The 17,074-nt window shown below is 41.7% G+C and overlaps 2 protein-coding genes across 8 annotated transcripts; both read left to right on the forward strand.

Annotated features, from left to right (window-relative positions):
• Positions 1-3,324: 3,324 nt before the first annotated feature.
• Positions 3,325-5,849, forward strand: LOC123078421 (uncharacterized). The gene is made up of 3 exons (XM_044500925.1): positions 3,325-3,679; positions 5,111-5,210; positions 5,376-5,849. Exons 1-3 carry the CDS (start codon positions 3,427-3,429, stop codon positions 5,446-5,448), a joined length of 426 nt encoding a protein of 141 aa, XP_044356860.1. The 5' UTR covers positions 3,325-3,426; the 3' UTR covers positions 5,449-5,849.
• Positions 5,850-8,185: 2,336 nt separating this feature from the next.
• On the forward strand, positions 8,186-16,766 carry LOC123078422 (zinc finger CCCH domain-containing protein 7). Of its 7 annotated transcripts, XM_044500931.1 has the most exons (9): positions 8,186-9,486; positions 9,786-9,845; positions 9,963-10,091; positions 10,478-10,528; positions 10,923-11,063; positions 11,169-11,744; positions 11,983-12,055; positions 13,525-13,616; positions 13,701-16,764. In XM_044500931.1, exons 1-6 carry the CDS (start codon positions 8,386-8,388, stop codon positions 11,736-11,738), a joined length of 2,052 nt encoding a protein of 683 aa, XP_044356866.1. In that variant the 5' UTR covers positions 8,186-8,385; the 3' UTR covers positions 11,739-11,744; positions 11,983-12,055; positions 13,525-13,616; positions 13,701-16,764. The 7 variants fall into 7 exon arrangements, with proteins under 7 accessions (XP_044356866.1, XP_044356863.1, XP_044356864.1 ...); XM_044500928.1 differs by having other exon boundaries at positions 11,169-13,616; positions 13,701-14,539; positions 14,648-16,766; XM_044500929.1 differs by having other exon boundaries at positions 11,983-13,616; positions 13,701-16,766.
• The last annotated feature ends 308 nt before the right edge of the window (positions 16,767-17,074 follow it).

The following is a 17,074-nucleotide window of genomic DNA, read 5'->3' on the forward strand; positions in this document are numbered from 1 at the left end:
AGAGGACAAAGGTTGGGCGGGAAATTATCCATAGCCACTGGCCTAAAGTTGCAAGGACATTCAACATCACTGAAGGCTCAATATTTGCCTTCCGCTTCTGCAGTTTCCCAGATGGGATTCATCTTTCTATTTACCGTGTATGATGCTACTTTCCAAAGGTTTTCGATGTTGCATGTGAAACTTGGTGCTGTTGTGTAATGGTGTAACTGAGTGCTGAAGCTATCTGACGTAATTCGATTATGAAATCCTGGTTGATGTTATACGAATATGAAATATCTGGTGTGTTTTATAAGAAATATAAATTTGATTACTACGTGGATTATCAATAATAGGTTAATTACCCTGCTTATTGGGGTTTTCTATTGCATAAGGTTACTCAGACAGCACCGTGGGTGATGAACTCAAACAACCCACACGGTTTCTAGAAAGTAGGCGTGCTTGATCAACTAACAATCACACACGGCTTCCGGTAGAGAACTATTTGCGTTAGGCCACCTTGCACAAACATTCCACACAAAAAACTATGTGTGGTATACATACGAACGGAAATGTTTTTCTGGGATTCACCGTGTGGGATGTACATACGAACGGAAACAATTGGGTTTCGATGCCTCGCCAGATCGCACGCGAGCTCATTTTTTCCCCAGCCTGTGTGCCAGGAGGGCCTATCCCCGACGGTTTCTGGGTCGTGTAGAAAGGACTCCCCTATCGCCCACACTCACTTGGCGATGGTTCCAAACACCGTCGCGGAAAGGGGTTAAAAATTGTTTGTATAGCACGTCGCTGCACCAGTGCATGATCAATATATAGGCATTACGTCCTAGACAAGTAGACCGACATCCATCTGCATCTACTGCTATTACTCCACCCCTCGACCGCTATCTAGCATGCATCTCAAGGTATTAATTTCATAACAAACAGAGTAACGCTTGGAGCATGATGACATAATATAGACAAAGTATAATCAATCATTATGATTGAAACCCATCGTTTTACCCTTAGTAGCAACAATACAAATACGTGCCTCACTACTCCTCCTGTCAATTGAGGACACCGCAAGATTGAACCTACCACCAAGCACCTCTCCTGCCGAAGATAAATCAATCTACTTGGCCAAAGAAGACAGATAGATCGAAGAGAAATACAAGGCTATAAAATCACACATAATAAATCTCAGAATGAACTCAATTACTTTCAATGAATAATCTGATCATAAACCCACAATACATTGGATCGCAACAAACACACGTGAATGGATTACATCGAATCGATCTCGAAGAGAACATTGTATTGAAGATCAGAGAGAGAGAGAGAGAGAGAGAGAGAGAGAGAGAGAGAGAGCTTGCTACTGCTATGGACCCGTAGGTCCTGTGGGAACTACTCACGTATCCTCATGGAGGCATCAAGGTTGATGAAGATGGCATCCGCAATCGATCCCCCCTCCAACAGAGTACCGACAGAGGCCTCTAGATGGGATCGCGAAAGAACAAAGGCTTGCAGCGGTGATAAAATTGTTTCGGGTCTCGCTCTGGGGGTTTCTGGATTTTAGGGAATTTATAGCGCTGGAATTAGGTCTGGCGGTCTCGGGGGGGGGCATGTGAGCTTGTGTCTCTCATGGATTTTCTGTCCTCCCCCCAAAGCTTCTAGGGTCTCTCCCGGTCCAGAAAAAATCACTGTAAAGTTTCATCGTGTTTGGATTTCGTTTGGTATGATTTTTCTGCGAAACAAAGAAATAGGCAAAAAAACAAGAATTGATACTAGGCTCTGAGTTAATAGGTTAGTTCCAAAAATAATATAAAATTGCATATAAAGAATACGAGATTGATATTATAATAGTATGAAACAATCAAAAATTATAAATACGTTCGGAAAGGAGAAAAAAAGTGCTCCTGGTTCGGTTTTTTCGTCTCTTTTTTCCTAAAAAAAAGTTCGTCAAAACCTATCAACATGGGATCTAGTTTTGAAGATCTCGACGCGAGGAATCTAATGGTGAAAACAACTCGAGATTTGGACGGGCGATTTAAGAGATAAAACGTTTTGAATAAACGGATCTACGAAAAAAAGAAAAACTCTCATGTTACGACAAATAGTGCACATGCAATGTGCCACTTGTCGCAACCTAAGAAGGTGGGAGTGACCTTTGAAAAGAATGCTCGTTAATTAGTGATTTCGCTGAAGGCTACGCTGCTGGGCAAGTCACTTCTAACACCGGTTAGCATAGGGAGGGAGGTAGGGAGATTCTCAAAGAATATCCTACTTAGTGCTCACAGCGAAAGATATTCCGTTAGATGTAAAACCTGGACTGGGCCTTGCCCAACTTGGTAGCTTGGGGGTACACATCGCATATTTGGTTCTACCAATTTTTATTTTTATTTTATTTTGTTCTTTTTGTTTTTATGTTTCTTTTATCTTCCAATAGTTTCTTCTCTTTTTAGTATTCTTATTTTTGAAAATTCTTCTTTTACATTCTAATAAAATAGTATTTTTGATTCGCTAACACTTTTAAAGCCCATGCATTTTAATATCCATGAGCAATACCTGAATTAAAAAGAACAAAATTAAATCCGTTGATATTTTTAAAATTCATATATTTTTTAAAAATACAAAGTTTTTTATATTCATAATTTTTTTTCAAATTCACAAAGATATTTTAATTCATGATTATATTTTTAAACTTGTGTACATTTCTTAAATCCTGGAAAATTTTTATTTTTTATGGGAAAAGGGTGAATATTGAAAGAAAATCCATGATTTGTTTGTATTGTGCACATTTTTTGGATTGACGGATTTGTTCAGACCATGTCCTAGATTTTTCGAACATACAAGCGAGCCTGTGATAATTCATGAATTGATTCAAATTTGAAAGAAAAAAGCTATTGGAGCCAGAATCTGCTGGTTTTTTTGAACTTCACGGTGAGTGAGGCGTCGCTACAGAGACACGGCCCACCTAGCACTATGTGATAATATGTCGCTTAAGGATTACTACCTTTTTATGATTTATTAGATCCATGTGCATTCCTAGATTGATAATTTGAATACAGTCATATATTATAAAAAATATACCATTACAAACTTCAAAAATAATATTTTCTAATAATGATATACCTTTTGTAATACCTAATTCATATTAGATTTGTATAAAATTGATGACCTAAAGGTATGCGCATGACCTAAATCGGAGAGGAGGGAGCTCGATATGCACACAAGAAAGGAGAGCCACAGTTTGTTTGTTTTTTAGGCAAAGAGAGCCACAGTTGTGGTTAGCCCTCTTTTCTGGGTTAGCTTGGGCCCATCTACTAGGGGCTCTAATCCTGACCACCAGGCCCATTTGTCGTGAGACCATCTCTCACCATAGGTCAAGCTGCTTTGGAAGGCGGAAGTGGAAGCTAGGGTTTAAGAAGGTCCAGGACGAAGTGGATCACGGCGATGGCGTCGGCGAAAATCCTAGCGCGGGCTGGCTCCTCCCTCCTCGGCCGCCTCCTCGCCTCCCCGCCTCCGTCTCTTCTGCGGACCGGACCTCCTCTTCCGTCGCTGCTCCATAGGATCCAGCCGCACGTCCCGCCGCCGCCGGCGTCGGTGGACGCACACGAGGCGGAGGTGGTCGCGAGACTAAATTCGCTCCCCGGGGAGATCTCCTTCCCCTGCGGCCTCCCCTCTCTCCGGTTCCTCATTGACGATGGTATGACCTCTCGCATGCTCTACCCCACTTTCCCCTTAAGCTTTCTAGAATATTTCGCTGCATCAGACATTTGGATCGTTGGCCTTTAGCTGTACCGTTGTTGGATAAATGGTGAATGAGAGATGTATAAAGTGGGGAAATGTTGCATACAACTCGCTGTCTACAGATTGCGGAACTCCTCATAAGTCTCTTGCGAGCTAGAAAGTTAATTTTGACACTAGCACTTGTCTGGGGCTGTGGGGGTGGTTGAAAGAACTGATAGGATTGCTTCGGAAATCCTACTTCACATTGATTGTCTGATTTACTTGGTTGATTTGGTGCACGAGCAGCTTAGTGTTCTGCAGTCCCATTATGTCATTAGTGCCTCTATTCATTTTTTTAATACCAAGTGCCTCGACTCGTGGTATGAGGTGTTGGTGGTTATTTGATATGTTTATTATACACTTAGCAGACATCTCCGGCGCATGATAATTTGAGTAAATTGCTGATAAGTTGAGGAATTGTGTCCTGTTTGATCTGGCTCGCTAAGCTTAGCAGACATCTCCGGTGCATGATAATTGGAGTAAATTGCTGATTAGTTTAGGAATTGTGTCCTGTTTGATCTGGCTCACTGATACAAATAAAGGTTTGGTGCCTAAAATAACCAGTACTTAGCCGTCACCCACCTAGTAGCTATCATACGACCTACCCAGCTTAACAAGCGAGTAGAGTGACTCATAGCTTTATCTATTCCTTTTATATGGTTAAATATACGGTTTACTGGAACCATTTTCAGTACACTGCCAATGTTTTGTAGGTTTGGTTCACATTTTCTCAAGCTACAAATGACAGAGTTTAATCAATTCATTTCTTGCAAAGTTGCTTGCTTTCGATGTAGTGATGTTTCTTATATTTGTTCAGTTATGTACCTCACTCACAAAAAGTTTGCAATCACTGTTTTGTAGAGAATCATGCGAGCATAGGAATGCATTATACATTGTTTTAAATTTCCAACTTGTCTTTTTATGCTTGGATATCAACCAGGGTAACAGAACATAAATTTTATGGATCACTGTTTTGTAGATTTCATCTGTTTATGGAGCACGTGGAACCATGAACACTGTTCAGCAAACCATATTATAATAAAGACTTCATGAATTTTGAAAATTCCTCAACACGTGGACATGTGATTTAGGAAGGCTTGGATTCCCTGGAATCTAAAATGCTCAGAGATACTTGAGAAATACTCCTGTTTTTTGCTATTACGAATAGTTTGACTGAATGGAGCACATAGTGTGCTGATCTTTTGTTATTTTTGCCGACCATATCGTTTCATTGTTTTTTGGTAAGTGCCGCAGAATTGATTATTAATTACCTTCTAAATGTATGACTGAAATGGTTATTTTTTGCAAATTGGATTATCTTCCTTAGTTGATACTTGGCTATCTGTAGGAATTGATCCTGTTGCTAATGAACCCCTTGAGTTACTTCCCAAAAGGACTTACCAACCCAGCACCATCAAGCGGAAACGAACCCATGGATTTCGTGCACGGTCTGTCTCCCTTCCCTCCCTCGCTCCCTCCTTCATGTGACTAACTAAAATATGCCAATTTTTTATGACGAGCAATTAGTTTAGCTGGTGTTTTTTATGGACCAGACTTTCTGTGTTCTCAGTGTGCTGATATCCGGTTTTCCCATTCCTTTTCTCATTTTGCAGTAAATCAACCACGGGTGGGCGTAAGGTGATTGCTCGGAGAATTGCTAAAGGAAGGCACAAAATTTCATGGTAATGAAAACCCATGGCACCGATGGGAGTTTCACCTCAGCTTTGAATGATGCTAATGTGAACATCTAGGAGCTTACAATAGATGTATTCTCCTTCCGAGGCGGGGTTAGAGCAAAGCCAAGAGACACCTGCCTGAATTTCTTCACCAAACAAAACGTTTGTTCCACTGAATAAACATGACAAGGAGATGGTTATCGATGATTTTACTGCTATTTGAGCTATGTACTTGTATGCTAGTTCGACTGCGTTATGCATTTGCTTGTGTTGTCAAACTGTCAGAGTAGCATCCTTGGGGTCATTTCCGTCCATCAAACTATGATGTTGGGTTCGCGTGTGAGATACCGTGGTAACTTGTATGGTTGCTCTTCGCGTTTTCCCCCCTTTAAGAAAAAAGTTTTGCGTGCATACTACAGCTGCTAAACTTAATTTTCTGCTTTGTGCAGTGGCAGCCAGGTCGCGTCTGGTTCTGCCCCGTTGGTTTTAGTCTAGTCATAGTGCGGGTAACTTGGTACTACCTCCGTTGCAAATCCATTTTGGTATTTTGTTTCGTTAAGACACACATTTGACCAATAGTTGCTCCATAAATTATATGACATGAAATTTGTGTCACTAGATTCGTATTTAAAAGTACTTCGTTATGATAATCATTTTGTATCACATTCAAATATGAAAAGAGTAATTGTTGGTCAAGTCTTGTCTCAATTAAAGGGAATAATCAAATATTAAAAGAGTAATTGTTGTTCAAAGCCTTGTCTTGATGAAACGGTAGTAACTTAGGGTTCGGGTAAGCAAATTTACTTATGTGGCAATGAGTTAAGGGACGTGCTAGGTGTTGGCCGGTGGATCTTTTTGAAAGATCCATCGCCTCGACAACAGTTAGATTTGGTGACATCTAGCGGCCATCGTCTTGTCCTCACATTTGCAACAAAGTAGTGTTGTAGAACCCTTTGCAATAGAGCTCATGTTACAGAAATATTTGCAATAAAGGTTGTGCTAGAGTATTTTTTTTCATCTTCACCTTTTTGCAACAAAGACGATGTTGCAGAAGGACTTTTGCAACATGGGTGATGCCGCGGGATTTTTTTTTGCAACGAAATATATCACGGAAGTTGCACTGCCGTCGTTGTTGCCATAGATGTTTTGCAACAAGAGTTTACAAACCTTCTTCACAACCGAAGCTTTGTTAAAAAAACCATTATGTGTGGATAAGTATAGACTGGGATTTGCATGGGTCACAACCACGTGTCTTTCCTAGGAAGTGCGGACAAAATCTTTACGATTGGCCGGATGAAGGGAATCATTTCCCATGAGTTAATGAGGAGAAACGATTAAAAGCTTTGTTACAAAACCATTATTTATGGATAAGTATAGACTGTGGCTTGCATAGGTCACAGCCACGTGTCTTCTATGGGAAGCACGGACAAAATCTTTACGATTGTCTGGGTGAAGGAATCATTTCCCATGAGTTAATGAGGAGAAACGATTTTTAATGCCAAATTGATCCAGTGTGGCTACATTGTCAAAATATACCTCATCCCGTTCGACCTTCCCTTCTTCCCGGCCTCGCCTACCATTCACCATCACTGACCACCTGTTTAGCATCTGACGCTATAACAAAACTTTGAAAACCTGGGTCTTCGGCCAACGCCAATGCTTCACGGCAAGCAATTAGGGCTGCAAACGAGTCTAGTTTGAATGAGTTGGAGTTGGCTCAACTCAACTCATATTAAAATTCGAGCGAGCTAAAACTGAGTGAAGCTCAAGATCGAGCTTTAGAACATGACTCATACTCAGCTTGTAACGTTCTCGAGTCGATCCAGAGGAGTTTCGAGCTAAATGAGATGGTAAAAATTATAAATTTATGATGATTATTCCAAATAGATAAGGACACAACATGACACAATTTTGTACGCCATCTCATCGTGCTTTTTTTTTGTGTGTGTGTTTTTTAACATCAGTACAGACACAATCGCTCATATACACGCGCATACACTTACCCCTATGAACGCACACACGCACACCCTACCCCTATGAGCACCTCCGAAAGACTGAGCCGACATATCATCTTGAAATTTACGACGTCACCGTCGTGCTTGGGAGAGCCCATCTTGCTCTCTTGGGCGAACTAGCAATAGATGGTGGTTTTCGTGGACGGAAAACAAGAAAAGAAAGGTGCATATGCTGAGAACTTTTGCAAAAAAACAACAACAGAATTTTAACACACTGTCAACCACGTATCGTAATTAGGCCTAAATCTTCAAGCTTCCATGTTTGTTGGTAAATATAACGAAGAAAATCATGGACAACATATATGATAACAAATTATCTTATTTCTATTTAATATATGACATGATCATTTAACATAATGATATTATGTTGAGTTATCGAGGTAAAATCGAACTCGTTTCTTAGTTGAGCTATGCAAAGTGTTTAAACTCAACTCGTTTCTTTTCGAGTCGATCTCTAATAGAGTCAAAAAATGAGTCTGCCTCGAGCGGCTCACAAGTCTCGAGCTTTTTTTACAGCCCTACAAGCAATTGACTAAGATGGTGGCGTCGTGCAATCCGAATATGACGAGAGAAGAGCTTCCCAGATTATTCCCGTGATGGTCGCGGCAAAGAGCAGCTGCGGTTTCTCTGGATCTTGATACACCATGTCACCAGCATCAAACTGTATTTTAGCCTGTTCACCCTAATTTATGGGCCAATTTGGCATCGTTAAAGGCCGAAGTACCTATAGCTAACGGTATTACACTCTGGCCCAAACTCTCTTATTTGCCGCCTCTGCTTTCGACGACAATGGGGTTTCCTCTCCTCATCGGACAGTTCCGTCGGCGCCGCCGAGCTCGCACGGCGAGGCTGACCACTGCTCGATATCCTAACTCCAACCCAGCCAACTCCCACCCGTAGACCCTAATTCTAAGGCAGCCTAATCCCTCGCCATGGAGGATTCCCTCGTGCCGCCTGTGCCTCCTGCCCCAACCACCCTTTTCCTCACTCGCCGGCGATCACATCTCGACAGCGCCTCCTACCGCACGCTCTCCCGGCTCTTCTCCCACTGCCTCCACCATCGCCCCTCGCAGCTCGCTGCCCCGGCGCCCCTGGAAGTCGAGCCCGCCGCTGCGAACCCTATATGCGACGAGTCGCCACAGGGGTGCTCGGTACCGCCTGAAGACGCCGAGTCTGAACGGGGAAAGGACTTAGGAGAAGAGGAGACTGCGGTAAGGACTTCTGTCATCGAGAACCCCTCACCCGCGGCAGTCGATGCAGCCACCGGTAACCCTATTGCAGACCCGGCTGTGGCACCACAGAGATACATGGAGCATCAAGTGGCCGGGGTTCAGCGGGTGGAGGGCGTAACAGATATGGTTGTTGGGGGAAACGTCTGCCGTGAGACAGTTGCGTTACTGGAGGAGTTGGGGGCAGAGGATGTTTTGAGGTCGATGAAGGATTGTTTGGAGGGGGAGGTTGACGAATTGGCAGAGCCAGGTGTAGTGGTGGTCAATGATGATGAACATCTGCTGCTTGATACGATGATGACCAACTTCTCAGGGTTGATTGCTGATGCCAGTGGCGGCACAACGTCAATGCTGAACTACGGGGTTTCTGGAGGTGAACCACACAATGATGGCAACATAGCTGAGGGGGTGAAAGAATTGGGAGCTGGAACTGAAGAAGACAGACCTATGGGTGATTCAGATCAGCACTCAGTTGATGGTGGCGTGGTTGAGGAAGGAGAGATTGAGGGTGACATGCAGGCTCTGGATGTAGATGAATCTGATGATTCGGAGCTCGAAGATGCAGATGATGAGGAATTGGGAGAGGATTTTGCTAACAGAGTGTTGGGGGAGAATGAATCATCTGGCCAGGACATACGGTGTCTGAATTTGCTTTCAACGCCTAAAATTAAAGGAACCAGCGATCTTGTACTGAACAAGGAAGGTTATATCAAGGATGATGCACTAAAGCATGTTACCAGGGCGCAGGCTGTCAGTTATGATGAAATTGTGGAATGGAATGAGACACCACTGCCTGATACTGAGGTACTAAATATACCATTTTTTATTAACCAGTATTGGTTATTAGATGTTTCTTCACATGTTGCTTCTTCTTGTTTAATTTTGTGTTTGGATGAAAGTATAGCTTGTGAGATGCAAGTTATCATGTGATACCGCATAACACATTATTAATTTCTTGCTTAAATTCCATCACATGCACTTTTAGAAGAGTACAAAACTCACCAATATCCAATAAGTTATTCTCTTCTTGACAACAGAAGTACTGACATTACGGTAAAAAAAGAAGCACTGACATTAAATATGCCTCATGACAAACTTTGCAGGCTCCCAAACCAGGGAAGAGAAAACGGCATTTGACAGAGGAAAGAAAGGCTAAGAAGACGGTGTGTTCTGGTTTCACTACCATTTGAGTTCAACACATACTTTATTCAACTGTGCATTCTAATTGTATTTTTCCTTCTGGAGTATTAATCTTCCTTCGTGATGTTTTTGACATATAGAAAAACAAACGGGTTAAGAGAGCACAGCAGCGGATAGCGGATGGTGTGAAAAGGCTGAAACTTGCACCAGTTATAAAGCCGAAACCAGTGAAGTTATGCCACTTCTACATGCATGGGAAGTGCCAGCAGGTAAGCTTTTCTCTGGCCACCAACTTATTGTTCACTTGGAATAGATCGTCATGTATTGCTGATTCTCAATTACATTTCTATCTTTTTAGGCCAATAATTTATGTGTTTTTCTGTGAACCACATATAGAGGTTTTTGCCTCGAAAGGTGATGGAGTAATGATCACAAAAGTCCTGGTTTCTAGGAACATTTCTTGTTTTGTTTGTATAGCATTGCGAGGAGCCGTATCATAGCGAATGATGTAATGTATGTTGAATTGCTTCTTGCAAAGCCATCCATTAGACATTTTATTTTGATAAATCAACAAAGTTTCTGTACAAACACTGGATAATGAATTTGTTGTCAATAGTTATTTTACAAACCTAATTCTCTTCTTTTCTCTTTGCAGGGCAATGCTTGCAAGTTCTCACATGATACTACACCTTTGACAAAATCTAAGGTATGTGCTTCATAGAAGTTTTTATGTCTGCCTGCACTATTCATTATGCATAACTGTGATATTAGTGCATGTCCATGTATGTATGGCTGCATTCAGTTGTTCCACGTGCGCATTTTGTGCATACCTATATAAACCATCTTTCAAGAACTATCGATGGTGCTTGAAATAGATGGTTTGGACAGGCATGCACGAAATGGTGGGTGTTAACTGTTGAGTTGTTCACATGATATGAATAGATTATGTGTACAAGGCTGAAGTATAAAACTGTACACCAATATATCTTAATCCAAGTGGCAGCTAACTTCATTTCTTTACATTTTCTTACATTCCTTTCTGTTTGTTTTGATGTATGACATGTTTTGGTGTCCGCTTATTTCTTTTCTTAATTTTACAGCCCTGCACACATTTTGCGCGCGGTTCTTGTTTGAAAGGAGATGATTGTCCCTATGATCATGAGTTGTCAAAGTACCCTTGCCACAACTTTGTGGAAAATGGAATGTGCTTCAGAGGTGATAAATGCAAATTTTCTCATGTGGTACGTGATTTTCAAAATCATTTCCTATTGTTTATTTATAAGTGAAATAGCCTGGTAAAATTTTAGTTCCACCCTGTGAATTGAAAAAACTGCGTTGTTTATCAGGTGCCAACTGCAGATGGTCCTTCCAAACCAGATGCAAAGAAATCTGATGCGTCATTGGTGTCTGAAAAACCCGGCAGAGAGCAAACAAGTAGTCAGAAAGCATCAACGGTCCATGATGGCGAACGTGTAACTTCTGCTCCTACCAAACATTACTCCATCCTTAAAAATCTTGCCGGCATCTCAGTAAATGCTCTAAAAGCATCAACCGGTACACCAAAGGGTGTACAGTTTCGTCCTTCCAGTAAAGACAGATCAAATTCTAGCATGCTGCATCAGGATGCTCTACCCATCGAGAAGCATATGTATACAAATGGCAGTAAACATCAGAATTTTGGTGGACCGCAGGCTGAAGAAGGGGACAAAAATGGCATTCCAAATAAACAGAGATCAGCTCCACTGTTCGATGAGAAGAACTCATCAAAAGAAGCTAGTTCACATCCAAGTTCAGACCCAGAGAGAACTAGTTTGCCTACTGGCTCTACTACAGTGCTTGGATCACTCAGCACTCAGCACGAAGTTTCAGAGGCTTCAAGAATTTTGCAGGAATTCCTATTTGGCGCTGGCAGTTAGAGGAAAGTATGAATACACTACTCTGCCTTTGATACCTGTAGACTACACATAGTACTAGTTCTTTTTACCTCTGCAGTATGAGTTCATGCCATGAGTGTGCGGCTTGTTTTGGTACTTTTGGCTCTGTTTCCATTTTGTAATTGCATATTGCAACTGCTATTTTTGGTAGATCAACATAAGTATAATATTGCAGTGATGCGTATAGTTTTTGGTTACCAAGAAAGTTCACAAACTTATTTTGCAGAATTAGGCTAAGTGCCACCGTGGGTACATGAAGATTCGTTATTATCCAGTCAACTCACTTCCAACTGCATATGGTACTTCCATTTAGTAAATCATTTGTAGCATTAGATCTAAGCTTACTGGTATGATAAATGCCTTCCTGAATCGGTGCTTTGATGAGTCATCTCTCACATATGATTCATTTTAACCACGCTTTGGAAGTTGCTCTGAGTTTAATGAGTGTGCGGATTTTTAAATGTTACCTTGTCGTAGTTGAGGTGTTAGTAATTTTTAGTTCATTTTGTTGAATCTTGATACTTGATACCACTAATTTAGTGATGAATTTTACATCTGTGGTAATAGTATTAGAGCATCTACAACCACGGATAGCTAATCCGAGCCCCTATACGCCCGCGGACAGTGACCAGACGAGCATCAAAACTTGGCATTTGCAACCACGGTCCCTGTTTTCAAAACACCAAATCCATGCAAACACATGCACGTCGATCATTTTGGACAAACATAGCTTAGTGCACACAAATACAAATAGTTCATAATTAATAGTACATAATCCAAACATAGTTCAAACATAAATATTGTTCATAGTGCATAACTAATAAAATAAAAGACAAGTTTACTGATTTCCAGTGTGGTCCACATTTGCTCGACAAGATCACCCAGAAGTTGCATATACACTTGTTGATCTCGCAGCTGTGGATGCTCATCATCATCATCATCATCATTTCGGCATCCTCATCCTCCGAATCAGATGACGCGATGAACTCGTTGAATATGAATTCATCTAGATCATTGTTTCCATCGCCATCATTCCACGACGATTCCATTGGTGACCTAGAAGTAATGACCGAAAGAATAAAAAACCGGCTCGGACATTCATCGAACACGTAGAGCGCGGGGTGAAAGTATGGTGGAGTTTGACGTACCGGGGCGGCGTTCGGTGGCGGCCTGGTCGGCGGCGGTGTGCGTTGGGGCGTCCGATGGCGAAGCCATGAGTTGGGAATGGCGGCGAAGCACCGATAGCGGCGGAACTCCGGTGCGGCTGTGCGGAGGAGGGAGAACAGAGAAGAGGAGAGGGCTTCTCGGGCAAGGAGAGGGGAGGCGGATATGAGTGAATTGAGCGGGCCCTAGTGGTCAGCCCGACGTGGTGGGCGCGTCCGGGCGTCCCCATATCCTCCCCATATTTGGGCCGGATATGGGGAGTGCCGGTCAGTTCGGGCGTTTGGGTTGGCTATGGGGAGGCTGGTTGGGTGGCGTTTTTCCGTCCGGGGACAGCCAGTCCAGGCGTTTGGGGCGGGTATTCGGAGCCCGGTTGTAGATGCTCTTATATTATGTTTTTTGACTTGGCATTGCTTACTGCCGCCCAAGTATAATTTTGACCATGAGTTGTATCATAATTATTTGAAACCGTTGGGCAAGTGATTGGTCCAGCGGCTGGTTGCTGGTGCAACCGATCGCTGAAATAGTCTAAAAGAACAGTTCAATGATGTTATGTTTAAATATTTATCTACTAATTAATTCAGTTTTCATTTGTATGACATAGTAGACCGCTGATATAAGTTGTAGTTCTTTCTCTGGAAGCACTGAAGCGTTCTGCCACCTGTTTTCTTGGGTCCTTGGAGAGCATTTGTAGTGGAGGTTTGATTTCTGGCTCAGCACTAAGTTAAATGCAATTTTTATTCTTTTTTGTTGCTAAAATGGTATTTTACACTAACTGGACAGGGGCAGTCTTTGGTACCGGTTTTCACTAATTCTACAGGCGGCCTAATTTCATGAAGAGTTTTTGCGACAATATATGTTCATGGTATAAAAATTGTGAGATTGTTCAAGTATTTTCCTTTTATGACCAATTTACTTCTTCACTTATGATTTGTGAGACAAATTCAAAGATTAAAAACCAATGTTTGGGTGCATTCTTCCCACGGCAACATGTTCTCTCAGACCAGTTCACAAGTATTAGCTTTCCTTGTCAAACAAAGCATTAGCTTTCATCCAAGATTTTTTGTGTGGAAAAATATTTATCTGCAGAGCCTTGTGGAGATCTTGAACCAGATCTCGTTAATTTTTTCCCTTGACTATTGATTGAGTGCTAAATTATCTGCTGTGTTGGCATGTGATCTAATGCTGTTTTGGTTCACAAGGCAAAGCAGTGGAGATTTGAGGTGTCATTATTCAGTTCCTAACAAAGGCTGCTTTCTAAGGCACCTCGGGTCGATTCAGTACACACACATTTCTTTCTGTTGGGCTGTCTGTAGAAAGATGCCATACCGTGCACTAAATGATTTCGAGCTGCTCTTCTATCAGTATCTCAAGTATCCAATGTGCTTATCAGATGTGGAGAAAAGAAAAAAAATCCATCTTTTTCTGCCTTCAGGCCCTCCGGACTAGAGTCCAGGCAAAGAGAGCATTACTGGTGTCTGGTGTTGGCCTGGTGCATTGGATGTTTGAACTTGCATGCGCATGCATGCAGTACCCGGGATTATCACTTGGTTGAGAATTGCTTGCGGAACTAGTCTGGAGACTCTGGGACACAGGGGCAGGCAGAATCAAAGGTGTCCCAGGTATGAGCTGGACTGCGTATGATTGTTTTTGCTTCATTTCAAGCTTCCCTCCGACCTGCCCCGTGCCTACTCGCTGTCAAACTCACAGCTGTTGTCGCATCAATTCAGAATTACATTCACATGATCACTGAGGAGGCTCACATGGCGTTTTATCACCTCCAGATTTGTCGCAGACATCTGAGTTTACGCTCCATGGTGACTCTTAACTGCCTATCTCATTACTCAGTCAGAGTTTTTCTTCTAATGATGATGATGCCCTTTAAACCGTGTTATTTCGTCATGCTGCTCATGTCAGTTTTGAGTGGCTTGTGCCCGAGGTGCAATTTGTTATCTTGGTACTGGAATAGCTCTATCGCACTCGTGAAATTAACTGATTCAAAGGTTTTGAGTGGCTTGTACACCTGAACCTGTATGTGTTGCTTGTCATGGGGACTGGATAAAGTGTGAACCTGGTGAAAGCCCCCCCTCCCTGAGGATGTGATGGACTGATAGGTAGCCACTTTGTTGCTTTCCTCCTATGATAAATACTCTCCCTTAGTTGGAAAACAAATGCATATTTACCAGTACTTCAGGGCCTTTCTATATACACCATTCATGGAGGATTTGTTACCATCTACACCTAAGGCTCTGTTTGGATTATCGTTTTCCTTTTGAATACCCCTATAAAAAATACAGATCTCGAGCCGTCGTATTGTTTCTGGCCAGGAATTGCTCAGTGGCCGTTGAGATACACCTGTAAGTTAAACACCTCCGTATAAAATTACATTGATCCCAAGCGTGGCCTAACTGTGGTGTAAGGGGATATGGCGAAATATGGTTGACCAGAAAAATATAGTATGTATGTAACCTTTTGTACCCAGCATTTTGTGTGCATATCAGCTGGAAGAGCAAAAGACAAGCAACTACTCCATCCTTTTCAAAATTTAGGTGTGTTTTGATATGTTAAGGAAAGCCTTTGATCAACAGTTCTTATATTAACTCCTATGTGTTCTTTTGTGATGCAAATCACAATCATATTTGAGTATTGTTGAATACAAATCTAATGATATAAAAATATGTTACGTAAACCACATATATTAATAAAGTAAGTATTGGTTGTTAATAAATCAAAACATGTCTTATATTTTGAAACAGAAGGAGTTTGCATGATTTTTTAAAATAAATAGATAATTAAAATAACTCATACTGCTCACTCATCGTGTAATTCTCCTCCGGCGTCATGTACAGCTCCTCGTTCTCGACTAATCGCTGTCAAGCTATGTTCCCCAGTTTGCAACCATCTCTACATGGGGAATGACAATCCCCAGCAAACTTCGTTTGTTTTGTTGCCACCATTTTCTGGCCATATGTAGTCAGCCATGCCATACTCTATTGCAAAGTCCATATAAATAAGTTCGCCTGACAAAATCTATTTCGCTATTCAGAGTAATCATGTCGCCAATCAGTATACAGTTTTGTTGAATTATACTACTCTCTCTTTCCCATAATATAAGATGTTTTTTCTAATTGTGTAGTGGTGAACTCTTTATCTGATTATTAAGGCTACAGCTTGTTGCTGACTTTTATCAACGATTGTACAACGCACCGACAAATGATTTGTCATTTGACAGGATTGATACCTCCTTTTTTCTTTTACCTTGTTACATTTGACATGGACTCTTAACATCTTGTTGTCCTGATCCCATCTTCATTGCTGATGATGGCAATATCGTTTCATTGAGCTGCTTTTGTTTCATAGGACCAAATTGTTCAGCAGACTGCCATATGCTAGTTTTTTTTTCCAATGATGCCAAATCTGACATTGAGTCGTCGGAGTCGCTGTTTGACACAGCTTTGCTGCTTGTCTTTCTCATCTTAGCACGGTCACATACATAAATCCTGCACAGGGAGTACTCAGGCTGGCTGACAAAAACAACACCTCTTGAGTGATCTGATTCATCAAACTGGCAGCCTCCCTCAGCAAACAGGGAACCCCTGCATCCGTTCAGTTCATGTCCAGAGACCAAGGCCTCCGAATTCAGCCGGCACACCCTCTGTTGAATTGCTAATAGGACCATTCCTGCATGTACTGCAATTCACTGTTCTTGAATTATCTCAGTAATGGACTGAGTCAATGCCAACAGGAAGAATGATGAGGTGGAATCCACGGACACGGTTGGAAAATCTTAAGACTTTGTTCGTGGCTGTTCTGCCCGGCCGTCCATCCTTGTCTGATGGTAAATAGGAGGTCTATGTACTTGAACTCGAGGTATTTATTTACAATGTTTAAAATCATGGAGTGCTCAAACTGTACCCCTCCGTCCTTTAAAAAGTGTACTTTCCAAACATTGTTGGAGGGTGCAACTATCTCAAAGTTTGAAGCGAGTTTATGAAAAAAATACCAATGGTTTATGAAAATCAATAAGTATATTATAAAATATATTTCTATCATGACTCTAATGCTACTAAATTGATGGGCATAAATGTTGGTGTATTAATTGTATAAATACGGTCAAAACACATAAAAAGTATTGACTTTCCCACAAAGTTGGAAGT

This window comes from Triticum aestivum, chromosome 3D (genome assembly GCF_018294505.1).
Source record: "Triticum aestivum cultivar Chinese Spring chromosome 3D, IWGSC CS RefSeq v2.1, whole genome shotgun sequence".
NCBI classification, from domain to species: domain Eukaryota; kingdom Viridiplantae; phylum Streptophyta; class Magnoliopsida; order Poales; family Poaceae; genus Triticum; species Triticum aestivum.